Raw genomic sequence first — 24,226 nt, 5'->3', positions numbered from 1 at the left:
AATAGAGTTGCAAACAGCTGCCAATTCTGCAAGGAAAGGCTACGGGCATAAATCAAAGGACCATCTTCCAGTGTTGACTGTGTGGGAGGACTGGCCACTTGTCATGCTTCAGTGTTCTCAGCCACAGTTGCACACTTGGGGAGTAATTACAGATAGTTGTCTGAGAGTTATGACAGCAAGGGTAGAACTCGTTGATGAGGCGAATGGAGAGGATTCTATGCACTCCATGTCTAGGGGTACAGTTTACTTGCCATTTGTATCTACTCCCAGGATCAGAGAGAATCCCTTAGGAAATTTTCCCTTTGAGGTGTTCTTTCTCAGGATTTATATAAAATGCCTGCTTTCAGCATATGTCCAGCAGCACCTGTTTATGTCCAAGCATCACAGCTTTATATCTCTGCCAAGAAAAGAAGCCTAAAGAAATTTCACCAAACTGGTTCCTAAGGATATATCAGTGTTCACAGTGTCACATTTTAGTATGGTTTCGAATTCTGAATAGAACAACCTAGCAGTGTTGGGGGCCAGGGAACTGCCCAGGAAGTCAAAAACAGGGGGTCTGTCACCACCTTGGCACCCACTCTGCTCAGAACTCACGTGAAGTTCTGGGTCAGGAGTATCCACCCTGGTGGGTGCCCTTCCGTGACTGCACCGGTGGACTTTGTCACCCTGGTGGGTGCCCTTCCGTAACTGCACCAGCGGACTTTGTCACCCTGGTGGATGCCCTTCCGTGACTGGACCAGCAGACGTTGTAACTGAAGTGTCACTGGCTCCTTTGATGGGTCTGCCACGAACTTTACAGTGTCAGATTTCCCAATAAAACATTCCTTTTGGCTGTTTTCTTATGGAGATACTTCTTTGATTGAAATACATTTTTATATCCTCTAGTTTATTGATTTTCAGCTGTTGTCTCCTTTGAAAATGTATAATTGCCCCTGAAGGGAAATGGTGTCAAGTGTTGGCCTTGGTTTTATATTTTGCAAGACTGTGAACAGAATGGGCCTAACACATTTTCGTTGATTATAAATCCACTTTCATTATGTTATTCATTTATTGTATAAAGTTCTCTTTGTCAGTTCACAAAATAATCCTGGTACTTGCCTGATTCACCGAGACCTCTGATATAATTAATATATTTAGACACAGTCATGTAATTATATTAATTTTTTTTTTTTTTAACTAAAGAGCAGTAGATACAGAAGCCAATACATTGTTATGGTCGTGGTATTTATCCGGCCTTGAAAAAAAGCATAAATCCCACAATTCATTTACAATTATTTTTCAGTACAGTCTTTTCTCAGTAAATACATAGAAAAGATTTCAAAAAGCAACGATTTTCTATCTTCTGGTAAAACCATTTCTTATTATGAATAGCAATTTTCGAGGCCAGATTAACTTTATGATAGTTTCCCTCCCATTCTGATAAAAGTGTAGGGCAGTACTCCACTGTCCAATTTCCAAGTCATGTTATTTCCAGGAAAGAGAATCTTTCCAAGAACCGTTCAGTCCTCTTTGCCCAATAAATGCACAAACATGCAATTTTATACTTTTTGGAACGGTAGAGGTGGCACTTGGAGTGAGTACAGAGCTCCAATCTTCAGTGGAACTGGAAAGACAAATATGCCTCGTTGGCAGTGTTAGCCCTTCTGCTTGGGGTTAGATTATTTTGGCTTCCCTTTGTTCTATTTCTATGTTTCCCATTTGCACACATTCGACAATTGCTTGGCAGTTGGAAGTTTTAATTTCGGTTTTAGCGTCTCAAAAACACAAAAAACAAAACAAACAAAAAAACAAACCCAGCCCATTGCCATAGAGTCGATTCCGACTCATGGAGATCCCATGTGTTACAGGGTAGAACTGTGCTGCGTAGGGTTTTCTTGGCTGCAGTCTTTTATGGAAGCAGGTCATCAGGCCTTTCTTCTGTGGTACTGCTGTGTGGGTTCCAACTGCCAACCTTTAGATTAGCAATCTATCCATTTGCACCCCCCAGGGACCTTTTGATCTCTCAAGCTTCTATTTTAACATATTTTAAATTTTTTGTGTATGTGTGTGTCATATCCTTTTACTCAGAGGGAGGATTAGGTCTGAGAGACAGGCCCCTCTGAGATTAGGAGACCAGTCTTTACTGATCTCTGGTATTGCGCCAAAATGATGTAATATGCAGGCTTTCTCAAAGGGTAGTAGCAAACATGCTATGGCTAGCTTCACATAAGTACAGCCTCCTAAAGATCATTTCAAACCTGGACTTGCCAGGGTACGGAACTCAGGGTTGACTCTTTGGTGGAATTGTAAATAGCAGTCAACTGTTTAATGACATAATTTTTATAGGCTCATCTAAGTCTACACCCAAATTGTTCTCTGGGCACTTGAGATAAATTTTCTCTCACTCTAGAATTGTTCAACACACAAGTTAATTTCTCACTATTGATTTTCCCCATCTTGAATGCTTCAAAAATCTCTTGACCTACCCAAAAATATCTCTGTGACTGTCAGTTTAAAAAGAATGGTTCTGGAAAAGAATGCTTGAAAAATCAGTAAAGATAACTAAATAACTCTTCCCCAACTATTAGCGGGGTAGTTTAACTGGAGGTTTTGATTAGGTTTCAAGGAGAGAACCAAATCATGAACATTTTGAAGAAGAAGTTTCATATATTAAAGTTTCTGAAAGTGAATTGTGCCCCTTGTAGACATCCCCGGGGAGGCAGAGTGTAAATCAGAGTTATAGACAGAGCCCCCTGGGTAACAGAGAGAAGCAAAGCGCCATAGTAGAAAAAGCATCGGACTAGGGGTTCAGAGAGTTTCTGGGCTTCTGTTATTTGTCTGTAAAACCCAGGGGATTGGATTCCGAGAGATTTTCCAGTTCTAAAATTCAATGCTTCTCTATCTGAGATGGTGTATACATTTTTATTAATAGGAAAATCGAGGTTGAAAAAAACAAAAAAAAAACAAACATTCAGAGGAAAGTAAAAACTGCTTTCTACTTGAAAAATTGGAGAAATATATCATGAATATGGTTCTTTCCTGTAGGGACTTATCTTACCATCTGTATATTCCTCCCCCAACCCTGTCATTATTTATTTATTTTATTGTTTAATTTTCCAAACCCATCATTATTGAAAAGTAAAGAAAAAAATTCTTTTAAGGATTAAATGTTCCATTTATTTTTCTAATCATTCCTTTCTTCACACCTGAAATATTGCCCCGGTGACATAAAATGGCGTCTGAAGCACTTTATTAATGGGAATTCCTTTTCTGCGCTTCCATACAAAGCAGCAACGATATCATCAACATCAATAATTTAAAACAGACAAAAACCAAGCCACCAACCAACCAACAAAACCACTTCCAAGTCCCCAACACCCAGGAAACAGAACTGAACAAAGCCTTTTCACATACTGCTGGGAGTGTAGGTTTATTTGGGTTTAAGAATCTCCTAAAGAAATTACACCAATCTCAGTCCATTTCTGCCCTTAATAAAATTTATGACTGGACAAACATGAAGCTTTTAAAATTTTAAAAATAATAAAAAAGTCAAAATAGATTTCCTAGAGAAATCTTTCCCCTAAACATTATATGGTTTTGCTGCTTCTGTGAAATCTTTCTCTTTGGAGTAACTTAGTAGCATAGTTTTTTAAAGTTTACTTTACTGGATTCATACAAGGAAACTGAATTGGGACTTCAGCCGATCGATGGAGAATGAACTTGGTGAGCAATGAGTTACTTCTGCTCTAAAAGAAAAAAAATGATAACCGTAAATGAAAGAATGGGAACCCGGAAAGTCCATTTCGTTATGCAATTTAAGGTTTACATTTTAAGTCCTTAGATACCACGCCCTTGTTTAAAAGTAAAAGAACAGAGAAGGGTATGAGCACTCTAAAATCATCTGTAGCACTTCAAGGGTTAAACCTGCTTAACCCATTCTTAGTTAGAGAATGGCACCAAAAAGAGTACAGCTCACCCCTTGCATCTAGTCCTAAACCTGTGGTATCTGTAGGCTGTCTGAGCAGTCATGCACTCCATTTCACCCACCCCTCCCACCCAATTAATAGGATCCATTCATAGCTACTCACTACTGCAGGATTTGACCTGAGAAATTCTAGGATTTATTTCAGCAGTTGTTTTGAAAAGTCCCTAAATAATCTTTGCCCTTGGCCAGCAAGGGAACTGCTAGTCTCAAGTTCTCAGAAGCAGCTGGTGAGGTTCTCAGCCAAGTTTTCCAGATGCAGGAAGTTCTTCAGGACAACCTACTTAAACATGGCCTTTACACATCCTTCAACCAGGCTTCCTGGATCTAGGAAATGTTATTCCTGACTCCTTCGACCCAGATGCCGGCCAAGACTTTGTAATCTATAGGCAATCGCTCTTCCTTTCTTCTTTCTTTCTAGGAGCTGGCATGGTGGTTCAATTTTTCTAAAACAGTCACATTAATATGCTCAAAAATCCACTGCTGAGTCTCAGATAGAGGGTCACATCTGGCCATGAAAATTTTCTTCTCTGCGGGATTGCAATCCATGCAGCTGTTGCTCACAGGATGGAATAATGTCCTGTCCTGGAGGGATCAGAAAGAAAAGAAAAGAAAAGGATGACATAATGGATGGTGAATGGTTACAGCCCAAAGTATACAGAGGAAGTAAAACATCCCGGTTTGCATTTCAGTGTATATTCACGGTGTAAAAAATACACCAACTCCCAAATCAAACAATAGCAGGTTGAGTTGCCAACACGGAACACAATATCCTAGGACCCACTGGCACCATGTAGGACCTCCCAGCAAGTTCAATTAGAGACAAAAATATTTATCCACTCATTCGTTTTTTAAAAAGAGACATATTGATTCCTTACTGTGTGGTAAGCATTTTGCTACATGCTTGGGTTTTGAAGACAATAAGTATATGGGGTTGTTTGTTGAGTGGCAAATGATCTAGCTATTTGAGGACAGGCACATAAAAAAACTATAACCACACACACACAGAGACACACACACGACAAGAAGAGTCATAATTTTCCCTCCCCTCATATTGAGCCTCTGAAGGGAAAGGAAAATGCCAAAGAAGGAGGAACCGAACGCATGAGGTGTTCATCTGTCTTACTGAGGTGCACACAGGGGTGTGGGCAGGTGAAAAAAACCTGTTGCCATTGAGTTAAGCACACCAATTATCTGAATGTACAAGTTCAAATTTGTTAGTGCTTGAGGTTCTGTCTTTTCTCAACCCCTTTACTCCCGTTAGAGGTCTTCATGAGGTGCAGTTTTCATTGCTTTCTGTAAAATGGAGAAGGAAGCATTCATTTTTTTTAAACAGGCCTCTTGTTGTTGTTAGTTGCCATCTAGTGGATTCCGACTCATGGAGACCCCAGCGTGCGGAGTAAAGCAGCTCCTTATGGTTTTCAAAGCTGTGACCTTTGGGAAGCAGATTGCTAGGTGCGTGGTAAAGATAGAGCTCTGTGAATGAAAGATATTACCAGGAAACGAAGTTTAAGTACTGAGCAACCTTGCTATCTGAACACACTCTATTAACAAGTCATAAAAAGGAACTTCATCCTAAGAGAAAAAGATCTTTCCTTAACTCGTAACACACTTTTATCTCTTACAATGGATAAACTAAAAAAAAAAAAAGTGTTTTTCACCATACTGTAAATTCCACAGAATTGGGAAAAATAATTTTCACAATAACATGCAAAAACGTCCCCAAATCACTGCTTAAATTTTAGAATCAAGCAATTAGAATCAAGCGATGTTTTATTATTTAGCTTAGGAAATGTTTAGAGGTTCTCATTATTTTCTTTAACTGAAAGATACTAAACTTACAATGCTTTTAGAATTAAGAGTTTCCCAAGCACTCTGTGTAAACATTTCTGGGTTGCTCCTGGTTTTTAAGACTCCAAAACAAAAGAAAAGAAAACAAAACAAACCCATTGCTATGGGGTCGATTCTGACTCATAGTGAGCTTACAGGACAGAGCAGAACTGCCCCCATAAGGTTTCCAAAACTGTAATCTTTATGGACGCAGACTGCCATATCTTTCTCCTGAGTGGCTGGTAGGTTTCAGCTGTCAACCTTTCGGTTAGCAACCGAGCACTTAACCACTGTGCAGCTGGGCTTCTTTTTTTTAAGACGCCATCAACCAATATTTAATGTCCTTTAGGGTCCGGATGTTTGCATAATTAAGCACTGTATGAAGGAAGCAAGAATAAGGAAAGGGAAAAGCAACCTGCTGGCAATTTTGCCTGCGTGTTTCTATTTTCAGTGTAAACAAAGAGCTCTGCCTAGTACAAAGGCTCACTGTTCCTTTCTGCTGTCTTTAAAGGCAGAGTTTGCTGTGTGTATTGGGGCTTTTGCTTTCCTTACACAGAGAGGGCATATCCTAGGCTCTTAAGATCTCCTTACCAGTTGTTTGGTCATGGCAACCCCATGTGTGTCAGAGTAGAATGGTCTTCTGTGGGGTTTTTGCCTTAACCCCCTGCTTCACTCAATCCACTAGTGTTTGACCCCAAGGGAGGCCCTGAGGAACTCTCTCCTTTGCTGAGGTGAAGGTGGGCTGGGGTGGGAGCCGATTCTAGGAGGAAGGAATGTGTGCTCTTCAGCTTACCCCACTTCGCTGGAGTCACAGATGCTCTCTATCCCAGCTCCTTCTAACAGTCACCGTGACTCCTTGGGCCGATATCTCATCTGTCACCTTCCTCTCTTCCTTCTCTGTGTCTTTTACTCTCCATATCCCTCAACTTCCACCAGGTTAGCCACCAAAACCAGTTGCCTTCAAGTTGATTCCAGCTCATGGCGGCCCTATGTGTGTCAGAATAGAACTGTGCTCCATAGGGTTTTCAATGGCTGCGGCCTTTCAGAAGTAAATCATCAGGGCCTTTCTTCCCAGGTTATCTCTGGGTGGATGTGAACCTCCAACCTTTAGGTTAGCATCAACCATTTGCATTGCCCAGGGACTCTGGTTTACTCACAGGGGCTTAACATATTTTAGATCAGTTTCGCGAAAGTATTCTTCAGCTGTTAGAGTCAGAAGAATTCACGTGAGCAGTTAAATTTTAATTCACCTCATTCCATGTACATTTATCTACTTTTCTCCTCCTAACTCTCAGCATTTCTTCCTATAGTTGCTTTTATCAGTAGCTCAAGCAAGGGCCTTCAGAAGCTCAGTTTCTCCCCCCAGACACGGATTTCCATGAAGGCTAAAAAACTGAGACTAAAAAAGGAGTAGAACACATTTTCTAGTCTCCTTCCTTTGCCAGCTCATGTACCTCTGTGTGAATGCAAAAGCCAAACTGGACTTTCTGAAAATTATTTTTTGAACCATAAGGTGATCATATGTTTCCAAATCCCACATTGGAACACAGGCTCCGGCAAACTCAGGCATACTCATGGGGGACAACCAAGCAGGATAGGCAAATTCTGCGCTACCCTGGAAAATCCAGGGTGTGTTTTCTGTCATTGTACTTCATGTTCTCCTAAAAGGTGAAGAACTGATTTCCCTAAACCTACCTACCGCTGAGAAGCTTCATCAGTAAAATGAGGAGGCGGATTAAATAAATCTCTAAGGCCTCTTCTAGCCCTAAAATTGAATGAACATTTTATTCCAAAAGCCACTGGGGACAGAGACAAATGACAGGGCATCAAACTAGAGACTGTCAGCAATGTTCAGTGGACCAACAGACGGACTGTTTCCTGATTACGGTCTGAGCTCTGCTCACCCTTATCTTTGCAGTAACCAGCAGGTCCCGGAGATGAAGCTGATGGGAGCATCTTCAGTCTTTACCAGAGTATACGGTTTTGGCTTTTGACCTTGGGGTCTGGGCTATAAAGCGACCATCTTTATGTTTCTCCTCAGCCAAGCTTTTAGATTACTAAATGTCCTTCCTGAGGCTATTTGGCTGGAATTAAGTCAGTGAATCGCATCATCATTCTCTGACTATGTGTCCTGTTCTATGACAGCCCTTCACTCCTCTGCCCTTCAATCTTACCCCTCATGTTGCAGAGCCGAATGCAGTTTTTCTTTGGAATAGACTAAGTGCTTTGGCAAGTTTGCTGTTCCATAACAATCCACCTTAAGGGAAGATGGGGGACATTCTTTCTTTGCTTATAACTAGACTGTTCTTTGTTCAGCCTGGAGGGACAGCATATTATATACTCTGGCTGTTCAAAATGTCATACGGTGAATTGCATCTCTTTTTCTACCCCTCTGACCTTCCCTGGCTGAATCCTCTTTTGTTTTTGTTCTTTTAATGCCTAAGAAAACTAGAAATCCTTGAGCAGGGAAAGCAAAAATCCAGATCCAGGATTAAGGTACGGGCCATTCATAATCAAATCAGGTCAGACTAAATGACATCTGCCACCAGCTGATCAGTCCACACCGTGAAAGGTGTGAGCAGGACTTTTCAGGGGCACCTCTTCAAAGCAGGCCTGTGGACTTGAGTGGCATCTGTGGGACGCTTTGCGGCATTCCCAGGACTACACTGAATTTTATTAGGTTCTATACTTTTTTTTTTTTTTATACTTATAACCTAATGGTATACTTACAACCTAATGGTATACTTATAATGGAAACCCTGGTGGCGTAGTGATTAAGTGCTAACGCTGCTAACCAAAAGGTTGGCTTTTTTTTTTTTTTATACTTATAACCTAATGGTATACTTACAACCTAATGGTATACTTATAATGGAAACCCTGGTGGCGTAGTGATTAAGTGCTAACGCTGCTAACCAAAAGGTTGGCAGTTCGAATCCATCAAGCACTCTTTGGAAACTCTGTAGGGCAGTTCTAATTTCTTCTATAGGGTCGCTATGAGTTGGAATCAACTCTATGACAATGGGTTTTTATTATACACATAAGGGGGTCCCTGAGTGGTACAAATGGTTAATGCGCTTGGCTGCTAACTGAAAGGCTGTCTGTTCGAGTCCACCCACAGGTGCCTTGGAAGAAAGGCTTGGCAATCTAATTCCAAAAACATCTGCCACTGACAATGCTAGGGAGCACAGTTCTACTCTGGCATACATGAGGTTAGCAAGAGTTGGAGCTGACTTGACTGCAGTTAACTGGTTTATGTTTATATAGGCTCAGAACTTTTAAAAAAGAGTAAGTTGTAGAAAGTATTTCACACTGTGCTCAGGGCCATCAGAGGACCTAACAGCCAAAGATCCAAAGGCAATAGAATAGGACTGTGAGTTCACAATGTCTAAGAAGAAGATGCTGAGAATACAACCGTAACACAGAGGCACAGAGGCAACACTGGTGCTGGAGAAAGGGCTTGGGCTCTGTGGCCGTACAGTCTTTGAGTCACATTCCAGTCAGACCATTTCCTTACTATGTTGCCTTGTGTCTGTTATTTAAGCTCTGAAGCACAGCATACTCATGTGTAAAACATGGATAATAATAGCCACCTCACCCATTTGTTGTGAATATAAAATGCATTGATATATATAAAATCCTTGGTACAGTGTCTGGCAAATAGTAGATAACTAAGTATTAGTGATTCCTCTCTTCCCTTTATTTATTTTTAGTCAGGGAGCATCAGCCATTCTAAAACCCAGGAAATACTAATCATTTGGTTGGAGACCAGCTATCTAATTTGTCTTGTCTGAAATCTTGGCACAATGGAATTTTCAAAAATTATGTTGTGCCTCAACCAGTGATCCAAATTGGTACACCAATACCTTCTGTTATAAGCAAAAGGATTTATGGAACAAAGGTAACCATGTGGCTCCGGAATTTGCCCTTCTTTGTAATTACAGTCACAGTATGTATCTGATCAGGCCCTTTGCCTGAAATACAGTATTATTCAGGTCAGTTGAGTTCACCAAATATTTACTGAGTGACCTTTATTTTCTGTTGTGTAGTAGGAGAGAGGCAAACAGAGATGACTCTAGATGCCTTGTTCCTTGACCCATGAAGTATGGGAAGACCAATAAGTAAACAAGAAATGTTTGAAGTAAAAAATGTCAAGGAGACAATAGATGAGGGTGACTGAGGTGAACTAAGGTATTTCAGACACAAGGAAGAACATGTGAAAAGAGAAATGTAAAATAACATGTACATTTATGCATTCGATACATTCAACAAAAATTTAATGGGCACTTACTATTTGCCAGGCACTGTTTTAGGTGCTGGGGATATATCAACTATCTTAACAAGACAAAACGTTTTGCCTCCCTTGAGGCAACTTACATTCTAGGGGTGAACGTGAGGGCGGGGTAGTAGGGCATAGACAGTAAATAATGAACATAATAAACAGGTAAAATACATGGCCTGTCTGAAGGAGATATGTACTATGAAAAAAACTGAGGAGGCAGGAGGACCTGGAGTGCCACTGGAGTGTCCTAGTTGTCCAGCGCTGCTGTAACAGAAATATCGGAAAGGGGTGGCTTTAACACAAATTTATTTTTTCACCGTTTAGGAGGCTAGAATTCCAAATTCAGGGTGCCGGCTCTTGGGGAAGTCTTTCTCTCTCTCTTGGCTCTGGGGGAAGGTCCTTGTCTATTTTTAGCTCCTCTTCCTTGGATCTTTGATGATCTTCACGTGGCCTGGCATATAACGTCCCCAGTCTCTGCTTCCTTGCTGCTTGCTTAATCTGCTTTTTTAAATCTCAAAAGAGATTGACTTAAATCACACTCTATGCTAGTACTGCTTCATTAACATAACAAAGAAAGCCTATTCCCAAGTGTGATTATACGCACAGGTATAATAGGATTTCTTCTAACACATATTTTTGGGGGGCACAATTCAATCCATAAGAGGGGCTAGTATGAAATGTTAAGTAATGTGGTGAGAATAAACCTCATCGAGAAGGAGACATTTGGGAAGCCTAGACAAAGGTTAGGGAATTAGCCATGCAAATATCCAGGGGGAAAAGGGTCCCAGATAGAGGGAACAGCCAGCGCAAAGGCCCTAAGCAAGAGTGTACCTGGTGGGCTGGAGGACCTGCAGGGAGGCCAGAGTGAAGAAGGTAACAGATGTCAGAGGTAATGATGCTAGATCGTGTGTTGGGGACCAACAAGTCATTTGGTAGGGCTGAAGCATAAGGATCAAGGTGGAGAATTCCAGATGATGATAACAGAGAAGGAGGCAAGGACCACATCACCAAGAGACTGGGTACGATGCTAAGGCTTGGATTTTTGATGCAGGTGTTATGGGGTTGGTTTCTGGAGGATTTAAAACAGTGGAGCAACAAGATCTATATTTTGGGTGGATGGTGCTAATGGCAGTGAGGAGAATGGAGTGAGGGTAGGGAAGAATTAGGGCCCCTGGGAGGCTCAAGTGTTTTGCATTCTACTACTAACCTAAAGGTTGGGGGTTCAAGACCACCCAGGGCAGCCATGAAAGAAAGGCCTGGAGATCTACATCTGTAAGAATTACAGCCAAGGAAACCCATGGGAGCAGAGTTCTACTCTGTAACACAGGAGGTCGCCATAAGTTGGAGTCGAATCGACGGGCAACTGATAGGTAGGCATTAGACTGCAGGCAGAGAGCGGTCAGAGGCCATTGCGATAATCCAGACTCAGGCTGGGCAAAGGCAGAGGCAATGGGGGCTAACCATAGCGTTCTGATGAATGGGATGTGGGGTTGATGTAGAGAGGAGAGTTGGGCGACTGGAAAAAATTCAGTACCCAGGCAAGAAGTGGTGGAAGAGAAAGAGGGTTTTGAGGGGGAAACTGACAATGATTTCTGTTTTAGTTATGGTAAGGTAGAGGTGTTATGGGGCATGTAGGTTTAACTGCCCAGTAAGCAGTTGGATATAGACTGAACCTCAGAATAACTCAGCTGTGTACAGTGGGGAGAACTGAGTTACGTCCTCCTGTTGATTATTAATTTCTCTGTAAGTAGATAAACTAATTATAAAAGAATATACATTGGAAGAGAATACTCTTGTGAGAGCAAACTCTTTCATATCTGGTAGCTTTTATGTCAAAGATGGATATGACAATGTACAGAGGAAAGACGGGTAACTGGAGATGGGGGGTGCAAATGATTTGCACTCAGCTACTAACCTAAACTTTACTAACCTGAAGGAAACCCTGGTGGCTTAGTGGTTAAGTGCTATGGCTGCTAACCAAAGGGTTGTCAGTTTGAATCCACCAGGCGCTCCTTGGAAACTCTATGGAGCAGTTCTACTCTGTCCTGTAGGGTCGCTATGAGTCAAAATCGACTCAACGGCACTGGGTTTAACTAACCTAAAGGTTGGTGGTTTGAACCCAACCAAGGATGCCACAGAAGAAAGGCCTGGCAATTTACTTATGTAAGTAGAGTGCCAAGAAAACACCAGGGAGCAGTTCTACTCTGTAATACATGGGGTTGCCTCGAGTTGGAACAGCCTTGATGGCAATGATTTTTTTTTTGAATGGGTAGAACAGATGAAGTCTTGGGATTGTGAGGCACACTGTTTAATCTGAATTTTATGAGTAACAATAATCTTTGAGGGTCACTTGATTTGTCACTGCTTCAGGTTTTCTATCTGTAAAATGAATGGGATGGGGAGGGGAGTGGGATGAGATAAGGGATAAAAATATCTGCTTTTTTCCCGTCTCCTAGGGTCATGGAGAAGAACAAGGGTGATATATGAGTGTCCTTTGTGCTTTCTGGGAGAAAGAAAAATTAGGTAGACCCACTCTATCTACAGTTACTGTTGGCATCTGGGAGAATGCAAAAAACACCTTGATAGGCATAAAAGGGACAAAACAGTCTCATTGTCTACCCTTTTCCATTTTTTCTTTGACAGGTAGAATTCCTCTCAGGAGGAGAAAATGGGTCTTCCTGCAGTCACGGCTAATTTGGCCAATCACAAATAATGCTTTGTAATGCACTGTCAGAGCACCTCGGGGTTTAGTACACTGTCAGGGTGCCCTGGGGTGTGTGCTGAGGCTGCAGCCGACTTCCAGCTCCTCTCTGCTCCCCCACAGGCTCTTCCTGGGCAAGCCATGTGCGGCAGTCTGTCAGTTTTCCTCAAACCAGCTGGAGTCATTAAAACATATTCTGGTTTGTTAGAACCCTGCTTAAAAACTCTTCAAAAACTCTGTTTCTTTTAGCTAAATCCCGAGTATGTGGCCTATAACATCTTGCTTAGTTCTGCCCTGAGCTGTGTTTCTGGCCTTACCGTTCACCATCTTCTCCCACATGCATGTGTTTCAACCGTATTGGTTTTCTTGTTGTTCTTCCAAGAAAATCAAGACCTTGCCTACCTCGGGGCCTTTGCACAGCTGATCCTTAGCTCTGAGATCTTTTTCTCTATCGCCTTTTTTCACTTATCTAATTCCTACTCATCTTTTAGGTCTCCACTTAGAAGTTAGTCAGGGAAGCCTTCCCTGCCCCTCTGGCCTGGGTAGAGCCCAGTGTTTTATGCTCTCATATTACTCTGTGCACTTAATTTATGTAATTGTTGTCAGCTTCCCCACTAGACTAAAAGCTCCATAAGCTCCATATCTTGTTTTCCATCTGTCTGTATCTCTTCATGTCCCCTCAGTAAGCTTGCCAGAAGTCATGTGAACATGATGTTGTTAGGTGCTGTTGAATTGATTCTGACTCACAGTGACCCAATGTGACAGAGCAGAACTGCCCCCTGGGTTTCCTAGGCTGTAATCTTCATGAGAACAGATCGCTAGATTTTTTTCTCCTGTGGAGCCACTTAACCATTGAACCACCAGGGCTCCTTGAGCACAATCCTGGCTACTATTTATTATGTATTTGCATGTCAGGCAGTATCAAGTGCGCTACCCAGATTTTCTCGTTTTATCTACCTAAACCATGTCAGCAGTAAATGTGAACAAACAGGAAGCCAGGTGGTTTATTTACTTATTCAACAACACTAATTAAGCCCCTATTATGTGGCAAACAGTATTCTAGGTACTGGGGATATAATAGGAAATAAATCAGAACAAAAAAAAAAATCCCTCTTCTCATGGAATTACACTGCAATATTTTTCTATAGTTAAAATAGCACATAAATGCACAGTATAGAAATATAACTTGTTAGCACACCTTTTCCTATACATAAACCTACTTGGAGAGCTAAAATAAAATTTGAAGACAGTTTATCGAACACATGGAATACTAATAGCTAACACTAATTGAACTCTTATTCTGTGCCATCTTCTAAGTGTGAGTAAATTTTATTTAGTCATCTCAATAACTTTCTCGGTTAGATACTATTATTGCACCCATTTTACAGCTGAGGAGACAGAAACACGTAGTAGTAAAGGAGTCTCCCCAGGTTCTGCAGCTAGGAAGTAGCAGGACCAGGACTCAAATCCTAGGTCCCTCAGCTCCCAGAGCCTGTGTTTTTAACTTCTAACTCATGATTCATCCCTCTTCTTGGCTGAGTCAACTGGCAATCCTGCCCTTGCCCACACCTGCACAGTAGGGAAGAACTGTCTTCATCAGCAAATACTAATTTATTTTTTTTTATAGTTTCTACTACCAAGATTCTTGTGTGTTTCACAGTCTAGATCCTGGCAGGCATTCGATTCAGGAAGCTTTTTTCCTTACGTGAGAGCCTGTAGGTAGTCTGTGAAGGCGCCCTCTCCTGCTGCTGACCAGACAGTAGCAAGTAAATGTGTTCAGTAAAACAGCTACCAGCAGGAATATCACTAAGGGTTATGGGTTGAATTATGTCCCACAAAAATATGTGTTTTCAATCCTCACCCCTATACATGTGGATATAATCTCATCTGGGAACTGCATTTTCTTTTGTTATATTAATGAGGCCATAGCAGTGTAAGGTGTGCTTTAAGGCAATCACTTTTGAGATATAAAAGGAGCAGTTTAGGCACAGAAGGAAAAAAGGACAAACTGGGGAAGATTGATGCCATGTAGAGATTGCCAGGAGCCCTGGTGGCACATTGGTTAAGAGCTCAGCTGTTAACCAAAAGGTTGGCAGTTCAAATCCACCAGCAGCTCCTTGGAAACCCTATGGGGCAGTTCTACTCTGTCCTATAGGGTTGCTATGAGTTAGAATTGACTTGACGGCAATGGATTTGGTTTGGTTTTTAGAGATTGCCAAGGAACCAAGGAACAGAAACTGAATGAGACCAGAACCTTCCCTCAGAGCTGACAGAGAGAGAACATCTTCCCCTAGAGCTGGTGTCCTGAAATTGGACTTCTAGCATTTTAACTGTGAGAAAATAAATTTTCATTTGTTAAAGCCACCCATTTGTAGTATTTCTGTTTTCTCAACACTAAGAAACTAAGACACTAAGTTACCCAGAAATGACAAATCTTAAAAGGTCATAATAATCAAGTGACTCCAGCTGAGTTAGACATAGAGCTAAACCAGAATGAGAAGGTAATACTACTTATTGAAAAGGTAGCTTCGTTGCCAGGTAAATGTATGCCCTTCCTGGGAGTTACTGTCCCTCTTTCTGTCAAGGTGACTGGATTGTCCATTTGAATTGAAGTCTTCTGCATAGGGACCACAACTTCTTAGGGTGCAACGGCTTAGGTCTTCTATTACTAGACAGAGGGATGCTACAGAAAACATGTACTTGCTTTTCAGCAAGAAGTTGGAAAAGTCCACCTTCGTTTTCTTTGGGCAAGCTGGAGCCCTCTGAGCTAGAAGTTATTAGTATTAGGTAAGTTTGTATCTAGATGTTCATGATACTCATGAGCTGATCAATGCCACCTCTCGTATATGATGGAGGACTCAATCTTTAGCCCTGTGCATTGGAATCAACAGCTTAGACAAGGGCATGATTGCATGCTGGTTCAATCCATCGGTGGAATAATGCTAGCGTGACTGCTAATACAATGGATGAGAGAGTTAAATGCAGGTTGGGATAAATCTGGTGAGATATAATAGAAACAAACTGATAGCTGCACTTGAGTATAAAAGATGAACTATACATGCATGGAGCCCTAGTGGTGCAGTGGCTAAGCGTTCGGCTGGCAACCAAAAGGTCGGCAGTTCAAATCCACCAGCTGCTCTTTGGAAACCCTATGGGGCAGGTCTACTCTGTTCTATAGGGTCATTATGAGTCAGAATTGACTTGAGGGCGATGGGTTTGTTTGTTTGTTTTTCTTGGTTTATACAGATATAAGATTGAGAAGATGCGTTTCTGCAGGAAAACAAGAGAAAAAAACTTCATGGTTTTTGTATACTGGAGGCTCATTAGGAAGCTATGTGTGTGAAGTTAAGGCAGAAAATCAATCAACTGAGGCTAAATTAACAGAAATGCATTGTTCATAACAAGAACTACTAGAAGCTCATAAAAAAGGGTTTTAGGAACTCATCCTTTTATCCTTGTTTAAAGACACACCTAGAATATTGTTTGGCTCTGGGTATCATGCCACTCCCTACAACTATCTGGAGTATGTTAAGAGCCAATGGCCAAGAGATTTGGTAGATTTGATTTTAATAATATGAAGAGTAAGTGGCAGGGAATGAGACCCTTAATCAGAAGAGAAGATCAAAGAAGACCAGGTAAGCATTATTCAAACATTTGGGATCTGTCTTGAGTACATGGATTAAACTTAATCTGTGTGGAAGCAAAGGCCAGGGGAGAGCTTTTTAACAATTGGGACTGTCCACTAATGAATAGGCTTCCCTGGGAAAGTGTGACTGTCCCAGTGTGACCACAAGTCCAGGATTGTGTAGTGGGGCTTTGTATGTCAGAACCAAAGATGAATTATATGTTTTTTTTTTTTCCCTAAAAATATGAAACGCCTCAAGAATTTGTGTGTTATCCTTGTACAGGAGCCATGCTAATCTTCTCTTTGTTGTTCCAATTTTAGTAGATGTGCTGCTGAAAAAAAAAAAAAACTTGCTGCTGAAGCAATCACTAATTATGTTTTTTAAATTAAACTCTTTGTGTATACTTTCCTCATTTTTAGTCCTAAATCAATATTTAACCAGAATGACTTAAAATAACAACCTTGTGAACCAACACAATTTCATGAGCTGAGAGGCCAAAGTCCTGGTGTATACAATATGACAAGAATTCCACCCACTTGCTTTTTAAACTAATGTGATGGTTGTACTGTTATCAATTTAGTCTGGCAGTACCTTCTTATCTGCACTTCCTGTTTGATGTTATTTTTAAGCTCTTTCTTTTGGAAGTTAAACAATAACAACAACCCATAGAACAACTAAGAAAAGTAACTTCACACCTTTTACTTTTTGCCTTTGGGGAGGCTGTGTATGTGGTTCTGAGACAAAGAGATATGTTAAGTTTTGTACAGCACAGCTTGGGGTTCGTGAAGGAGGCGTTCACATCAATAATCGAGCTCAGGGTTTCTTTAAGCTATTTAATGAACATGTATTTAAGAACTTCTATATATTTGGTGGAGCCCTGGTGGTGCAGTGGTTAAGAGTTCAGCTGCTAACCAAAAAATCGGCAGTTTGAATCTACCCACTGCTCCTTGGAAACCCTATGGGGCAGTTCTACTCTGTCCTATAGGGTTGCCATGAGTTGGAATTGACTCGATGACAATGGGTTTGGTTTGGTTTTTGGTTATATATTAGGTATTAAGATGGCCATACAGAAATAAAAGATAAAGTTCCTGCTCTCAAGAAGTTAACATCTATAAGGGGAGACAAGGGATTATTTAAGCATAATTCAAAATTATAAACACATAGAAGGGATGAACCAAATGATATAGAAGTATAGGTAGAGGAACAAATTCCAATCAAGCAGGAGGAAGGAGTGGGGTAATGAACGGCTGATCTGAGTAGATGAAATTTGAGCTAGGGAAGTGGTTGTCCATCTTGCTATACATTAGAACCAATTGAGAGCTTCCAAAATATACAAATATCCAGGTGTCATCTTCTAGAGATTCTACTGCAACTGGTTGGGGAGGGAAGACTTTGACTAGTGGTATTAAAAAACAATGGTTTGCAGGTAATTCCTGTGGGTAGGTAGGATGAAGGACAGCTTGTTTTATAAGGCCAACATAACTTTTCTACTCAAACCCGACAAGGGAATTATGATAAAGGAAAATGACCCACCATTTCTTTTCAGGAACATACATATAAAGATCCCAAACAAAATATTAGCAGATCTCTCCAGCTATCTATCAAAAGGATAATCATGATCAAAAGGAGTTTATTCCAGAAATGCAAAGATGAGTTAATGTTTGAAAACCAATCCATGCGATTCACCATGTTACCAGAATAAAGCAAAAAATCTTATCCATCATGACAAAATCCTTAGCCGCACAGAAATAATGAGGCAAACTAATAGAAATGAACTTACTCAATCTAGTAAGAGGTACATCCAAAAACTCAAAAAAGCTATCACTCTTACCTATGAGATGTTAATGCTTTCATCCTGAGATTTCGAATAAAACAGAATACCTGCTATCATCATTTCAACATTGTATAGGATATCCTAGCCAATACAATTAGGCAGGAAAAAGATATCAAAAGGTATAAGAATTGGAAAGGAAGAACTAAAGTAATCTATTTACAGATGACACATTTGTGTACATCAAAAACAACAGCAACAACAACAACAACAAAATAAACCCGTTGCAGTCAAGTTAATTCCAACTCATACCAACCCCATAGGACAGAGTAGAACTGCCCCATAGGGTTTCCAAGGAGTGGCTGGTGGATTTGAACTGCCAAACTTTTGGTTAGTAGCCAAACTGCTAACCACTGCACATATGTTGTTGTTGGGTGCCGTTGAGTTGGGTCATGCAGCCACCCTACGCACAACAGAATGAAACACTGGCTCGTCCTGTGCCATCCTTACAACCACTATGCTTGACCTCATTGTTGCGCCACTGTGTCAAGCCACCTCACTGAGGGTCTTCCTCTTTTCTGCTGACCCAGTACTTTGCCAAGCATGATGACCTTTCTCCAGGGACTGATCCCTCCTGACAACACGTCCAAAGTATGTAAGATGCAGTCTCACCATCCTTGCTTCTAAGGAGCATTCTAGTTGTACTTCGTCCAAGACAGATTTGTTCGTTCTTTTGGCATTCCATGGTATATCCAATATTCTTCGTCAACACTACAATTCAAAGGCATCAATTCTTCTTCGTTCTTCCTTACTCATTGTCCAGCTTTCATATGCATATGATACGATTGAAAATACCATGGCTTGGGTCAGGCACCCTTAGTCTTCAAGGTGACATCCCTGCTTTTCAACACTTTAAAGAGGTCCTTTGCAGCAGATTTACCCAATGCAATGCATCATTTGATTTCTTGACTGCTGCTTCCACGGGTGTTGATTGTGGATCCAAGTAAAATGAAATCCTTGACAACTTCAATCTTTTCTCCATTTATCATGATGTTGCTCCTTGGTCCAGTTGTGAGGATTTTTGTTTTCTTTATGTTGAGGTACAATCCGTATTGAAGGCTGTGGTCTTTGATTTTTGTTAGTAAGGGCTTCAAGTCCTCTTCACTTTCAGCAAGCAAGGTGTGTCATCTGCATAACGCAGGTTGTTAGTGGGTCTTCCTCCAATCGCGATGCCCCGTTCTTCTTCATATAGTCCAGCTTCTTGGATTATTTGCTCAGGATACAGATTGAATAGGTATGATGAAAGGATACAACCCTGATGCACACCTTTCCTGGCTTTAAACCAGTCAGTATCCCCTTGTTCTGTCCAAACAACTGCCTCTTGATCTATGTAAAGTTACCTCTAAACACCCACTGCTGTTGAGTTGATTCCGACTCATAGCGACCCTATAGGTCAGAGTAGAACTGCACCATATAGTTTCCAAGGAGTGCCTGGCGAATTCAAACTGCCGACCTTTTGGTTAGCAGCTGTAGCACTTAACCACTATGCCAACAGGGTTTCTAAAGGTATCTCATGAGCAAAATTAAGTGTTCTGGAATTCCCATGCTTCTCAATGTTATCCATAATTTGTAAGGATCCACACAGTCGAATGCTTTTGCATAGTCAATAAAATACAGGTAAACATCCTTCTGGTATTCCCTTTCAGCCAGGATCCATCTGACATCAGAAATGATATCCCTGGTTCCATGTCCTCTTCTGAAACCAGCCTGAATTTCTGGCAGTTCTCTGTTGACATACTGCTGCAGGCATTTTTGAATGATCTTCAGCAAAATTTTGCTTGTGTGTGATATTAATGATATTGTTCTATAATTTCTGCATTCAGTTGGATGACATTTCTTGGGAATAGGCATAACTGTGGCTCTTTCCCAGTCAGTTGGCTAGGAAGCTGTCTTCCATATTTCTTGGCATAGACGAGTGAGCACCTCCAGCACTGTATCCGTTTGTTGAAACATCTCGATTGATATTCCGTCAATTCCTGGAACCTTGTTTTTCTCCAATGCCTTCAGAGCAGCTTGGACTTCTTCCTTCAGTACCATTGGTTCCTGATCATATGCTACCTCTTGAAATGGTTGAACATCGACTAATTCTTTTTGGTATAACGACTCTGTGTATTCCTTCCATCTTCTTTTGATGCTTCCTGCATCATTTAATATTTTCACCATAGAATCCTTCACTATTGCAACTCGAGGCTTGAATTTTTTCTTCAGTTCTTTTAGCTTGAGAAACGCCAAGTGCGTTCTTCCTTTTTGGTTTTCTATCTCCAGCTCTTTGTGCATGTCGTTATAATACTTTGCTTGGTCTTCTCGAGCCGCCCTTTGAAATCTTCTGTTCAGTTCTCTTACTTCATCATTTCTTCTTTTTGCTTTAGCTGCTTGACGTTCGAGAGCAAGTTTCAGATTCTCCTCTGACATCCATCTTGGTCTTTTCATTCTTTCCTATCTTGTCAATGACCTTTTGCTTTCTTCACATATGATGTCCTTCCACAACTCATCTGGTCTTTGGTCACTAGTGTTCAATGAGTCAAATCTATTCTTGAGATGGTCTCTAAATTCAGGTGGGATATACTCAAAGTCATATTTTGGCTCTTGTGAACTTGCTCTGCTTTTCTTCAGTTTCAGCTTGAACTTGCATATGAGCAATTGACTGTCTGTTCCGCAGTCGGACCCTGGCCTTGTTCTGACTGATGATATTGAGCTTTTCCATCGTCTCTTTCCACAGGTGTAGTCAATTTGATTTCTGTGTGTTCCATCTGGTGAGGTCCATGTGTATAGTCACCATTTATTCAGATACCAGTATACCACTTTTCAGATACCAGCAGTGGAACATTGTCTGATGCAGTGCTGGAAGATGAGCCCCCCAGGTTGGAAGTCACTCAAAAGATGACTGGGGAAGAGTTGCCTCCTCAAAGTAGAGTCGACCTTAATGACGTGGATGGAATAAAGCTTTTGGAACCTTCATTTGCTGATGTGGCATGACTCAAAATGAAGAAAGAGCTGCAAACACCCATTAATAATCGGAACCTGGAATGTACGAAGTATGAATCTAGGAAAATTGGAAATTGTCAAAAATGAAATGGAACGCATAAACATCAATATCCTAGGCATTAGTGAGCTGAAGTGGACTGATGTTGGCCATTTTGAATCAGACAATCATATAGTCTACTACACTGGGAATGACAGCTTGAAGAGGATGGTGTTGCATTCATTGTCAAAAAGAACATTTCAATATCTATCCTGAAGGAAGTACAATGCTGTCAGTGATAGGATATTATCCATACGCCTACAAGGAAGACCAGTTAATACCACTATTATTCAAATTTACACACCAACCACTAAGGCCAAAGATGAATAAAAGATTTTTATCAGCTCCTGCAGTCTGAAATTGATCAAACGTTCAATCAGGATGCATTGATAATTACTGGTGATTGGAATGTGAAAGTTGGAAATGAAGAAGGATTGGTAGTTGGAAAATATGGCCTTGGGGATAGAAACAATGTCAGAGATCAAATGATAGAATTTTGCAAGACCAACGACTTCCTCATTGCAAATACCTTCTTTCACTGCACATACAGAAATCCCAAAAGCTTATGCAGCTAAACTATTAGAGTTAATAAGTACTTTTATCCCAGTCACTGGATACAATGTAAATAAAAAAATCAATCATCTATATACTAGCAACAAGAAATAGAAAATTTAGTTAAAAGTATGACTTCATTTGGTCACCATGAAAACCATCAAATAAGTAGGAATAAATCTCAGAGAACATGTGCAAGATCCTTACCTGGAAAACGATAAAATATCAGTAAGAGTAATGAAAGAAAATATAAACAAATAGAGGGAACGATCATGTTCAAGGAAACCCTGGTGGCCTAGTGGTTAAGTGCTACGGCTGCTAACCAAAAGGTTGGCAGTTCAAATCCACCCAGTTCTCCTTGGAAACCCTATGGGGCAGTTCTACTGTGCCCTATAGGATCACTATAAGTTGGAATCGACTGGATGGCAATGGGTACAGGAATCATGTTCGAGGATTTTAAAACTCAATATTGTGAAGATGTAAGGTTTTCAAACTGATCAACACATTCAATGCAAAACCAATCAAATCTTATCGGATTTATTTGTGGAAACTAATAAGCTGATTATAAAATTTATATGGAAATGAAAGGACCAAGAATAGCCAAGAAAATCCTGAAGGATGAAAAAGGACAAAATAGTATCAAAACGTTATAAAGGTACACTTATTAAGGCAGTGTGCTACCAGTGTAAAGATAGACAAATAGATGATGAAAAATAGACTATTTATAAATAGTTTCATGTATATAAGGTCTCTTGACTTATGACATAGGTGTCATTTCTGTGCAGAGGGAAAAATATTTTTAATATATGGTGATAAATCATTTGGATGTAATAAAAAAAAAATCAAGCCCTATCTTAGGCTGTATACATAAAAACATTTCAGGGGAATTTTATTCCAAAGTGTGGAAGATTAAACAATAAAGATTCCAGAAGATAAGTTAGAAGACTATCTTCATAACTTTGGTGTAGGCAAAGATTTCCTGAACAAGTCAAAAAACACTAACTAAATGAATAGCTCTTCAACATGATACTCCACGAGAGAGAGAAAATGCAAGCCACAGGCTGGAAGAAGATATCAGGAATACATGTATCCAACAAAGGCTTTGTATCTAGATTATATAAAAATCTAAAATGTGTAAGAACAAGGCAGACAATCCATCCTAAAAATGGACAAAAGACTTAAACAGGTAATTCACAAAGAAGATACCCAAAATGACTAACAGTGTAGATGAGATCATACTACAACCAAAGAATAATAATAAAAAAAGAACAAAAAAGAAACTGACAATGCCAAGTGTTGGTAAGAATGCGGATTTCTCTTGCAACACTAATAGGAGTACAAATTGTTAAACCACTTTGGTTAGCTGTGTAATAGTAAATAAAGTTGAATAAAATAATACTTTACAATCCAGCAATCCCTAAGTATATAAATACATATTGAGCATACCTGTATACAATGTATTGGGCAAATCTGCTGCAAAGACCTCTTGAAAGTGTTAAAAGCAAAGATGTCAAGCTTGAAGACTAAGGGGTGCCTGATCCAAGACATGGTATTTTCAATCACCTCATATGCACACGAAAGCTGGACAATGAATAAGGAAGACTGAAGAACTGATGCATTTGAATTGTGGTGTTGGCGAAGAATATTGAATATACCATGGACTGCCAAAGGAATGAACAAGTCTGTCTTGGAAGGAGTACAACCAGAAGCAAGGATGGCAAGGATGGCAAGATTTCATCTCACATACTTTGGACATGCTCTCAGGAGGGAATCTGTCCCTGGAGAGGGACATCATGCTTGGTAAAGTAGAGGGTCAGTGAAAAAGAGGAAGACCCTCAACAAGACGGATTGACACAGTGGCTGCAACAATGGGCTCCAGCATAACAACAATTGTGAGGATGGCATAAAAAAAAAAAAAAAAATTTTTTTTTTTTTTTTAGGACCAGGCAATGTTTTATTCTGTTGTAGAATCGCCTTGAGTTGGAACCAATTCGACGGCACTTAACAGCAACAGCGACATACCTGTACCAAGATACGTGTATAGAATGTTTATAGAAGTATTACTTGAAATAGCACTACATTTGTAACAATCCAAATGCCCATCAACAGGCAAATGGATTAATAAATTACGGTATATTCATCTGATATAAAATACTCCAGTAATGAAAATGAAAAATAAATAAAATCCTCTGTTATATGCAACAAACATAATATTGGGGGGAAAAGCCACACACAAAAGAGGACCTATGGTATGATTACGATTCCATTTGCACAAAGTTTAAACGCGAGCAAAACTAGTTTATGGTGCTAGAAGTCAGAATAGTGGTTACCTTCATGGGAGGTAATAAGAAGGAGATGGTAAGAGGGAAGCTTCTTCGCAGCCGAGATTGTTCTATTTCTAGATCTGGATGGTGATAACAGGGA

General features: G+C 40.4%; 1 protein-coding gene and 1 non-coding gene across 2 annotated transcripts in view; both read right to left on the bottom strand.

Moving 5' to 3' along the window:
• Positions 1 to 4,258: 4,258 nt before the first annotated feature.
• Positions 4,259 to 24,226, bottom strand: part of GALNTL6 (polypeptide N-acetylgalactosaminyltransferase like 6) — a 1,356,076-nt gene continuing 1,336,108 nt past the window's right edge. Inside the window, exon 13 of the mRNA XM_049864011.1 lies at positions 4,259 to 4,546. Coding sequence (XP_049719968.1) covers positions 4,379 to 4,546 — 168 coding nt within the window. The 3' untranslated portion in view covers positions 4,259 to 4,378. The remainder of the gene's footprint in view (positions 4,547 to 24,226) is intronic.
• Positions 16,635 to 16,746, bottom strand: LOC126065217 (U6 spliceosomal RNA). Its single transcript, XR_007514768.1, has one exon. It is a non-coding gene; the product is annotated as a U6 spliceosomal RNA (small nuclear RNA).

Source organism: Elephas maximus, chromosome 21 (assembly GCF_024166365.1).
Source record: "Elephas maximus indicus isolate mEleMax1 chromosome 21, mEleMax1 primary haplotype, whole genome shotgun sequence".
Taxonomy (NCBI): Eukaryota; Metazoa; Chordata; class Mammalia; order Proboscidea; family Elephantidae; genus Elephas; species Elephas maximus.
This window is presented reverse-complemented; position numbering and strand designations above follow the sequence as displayed.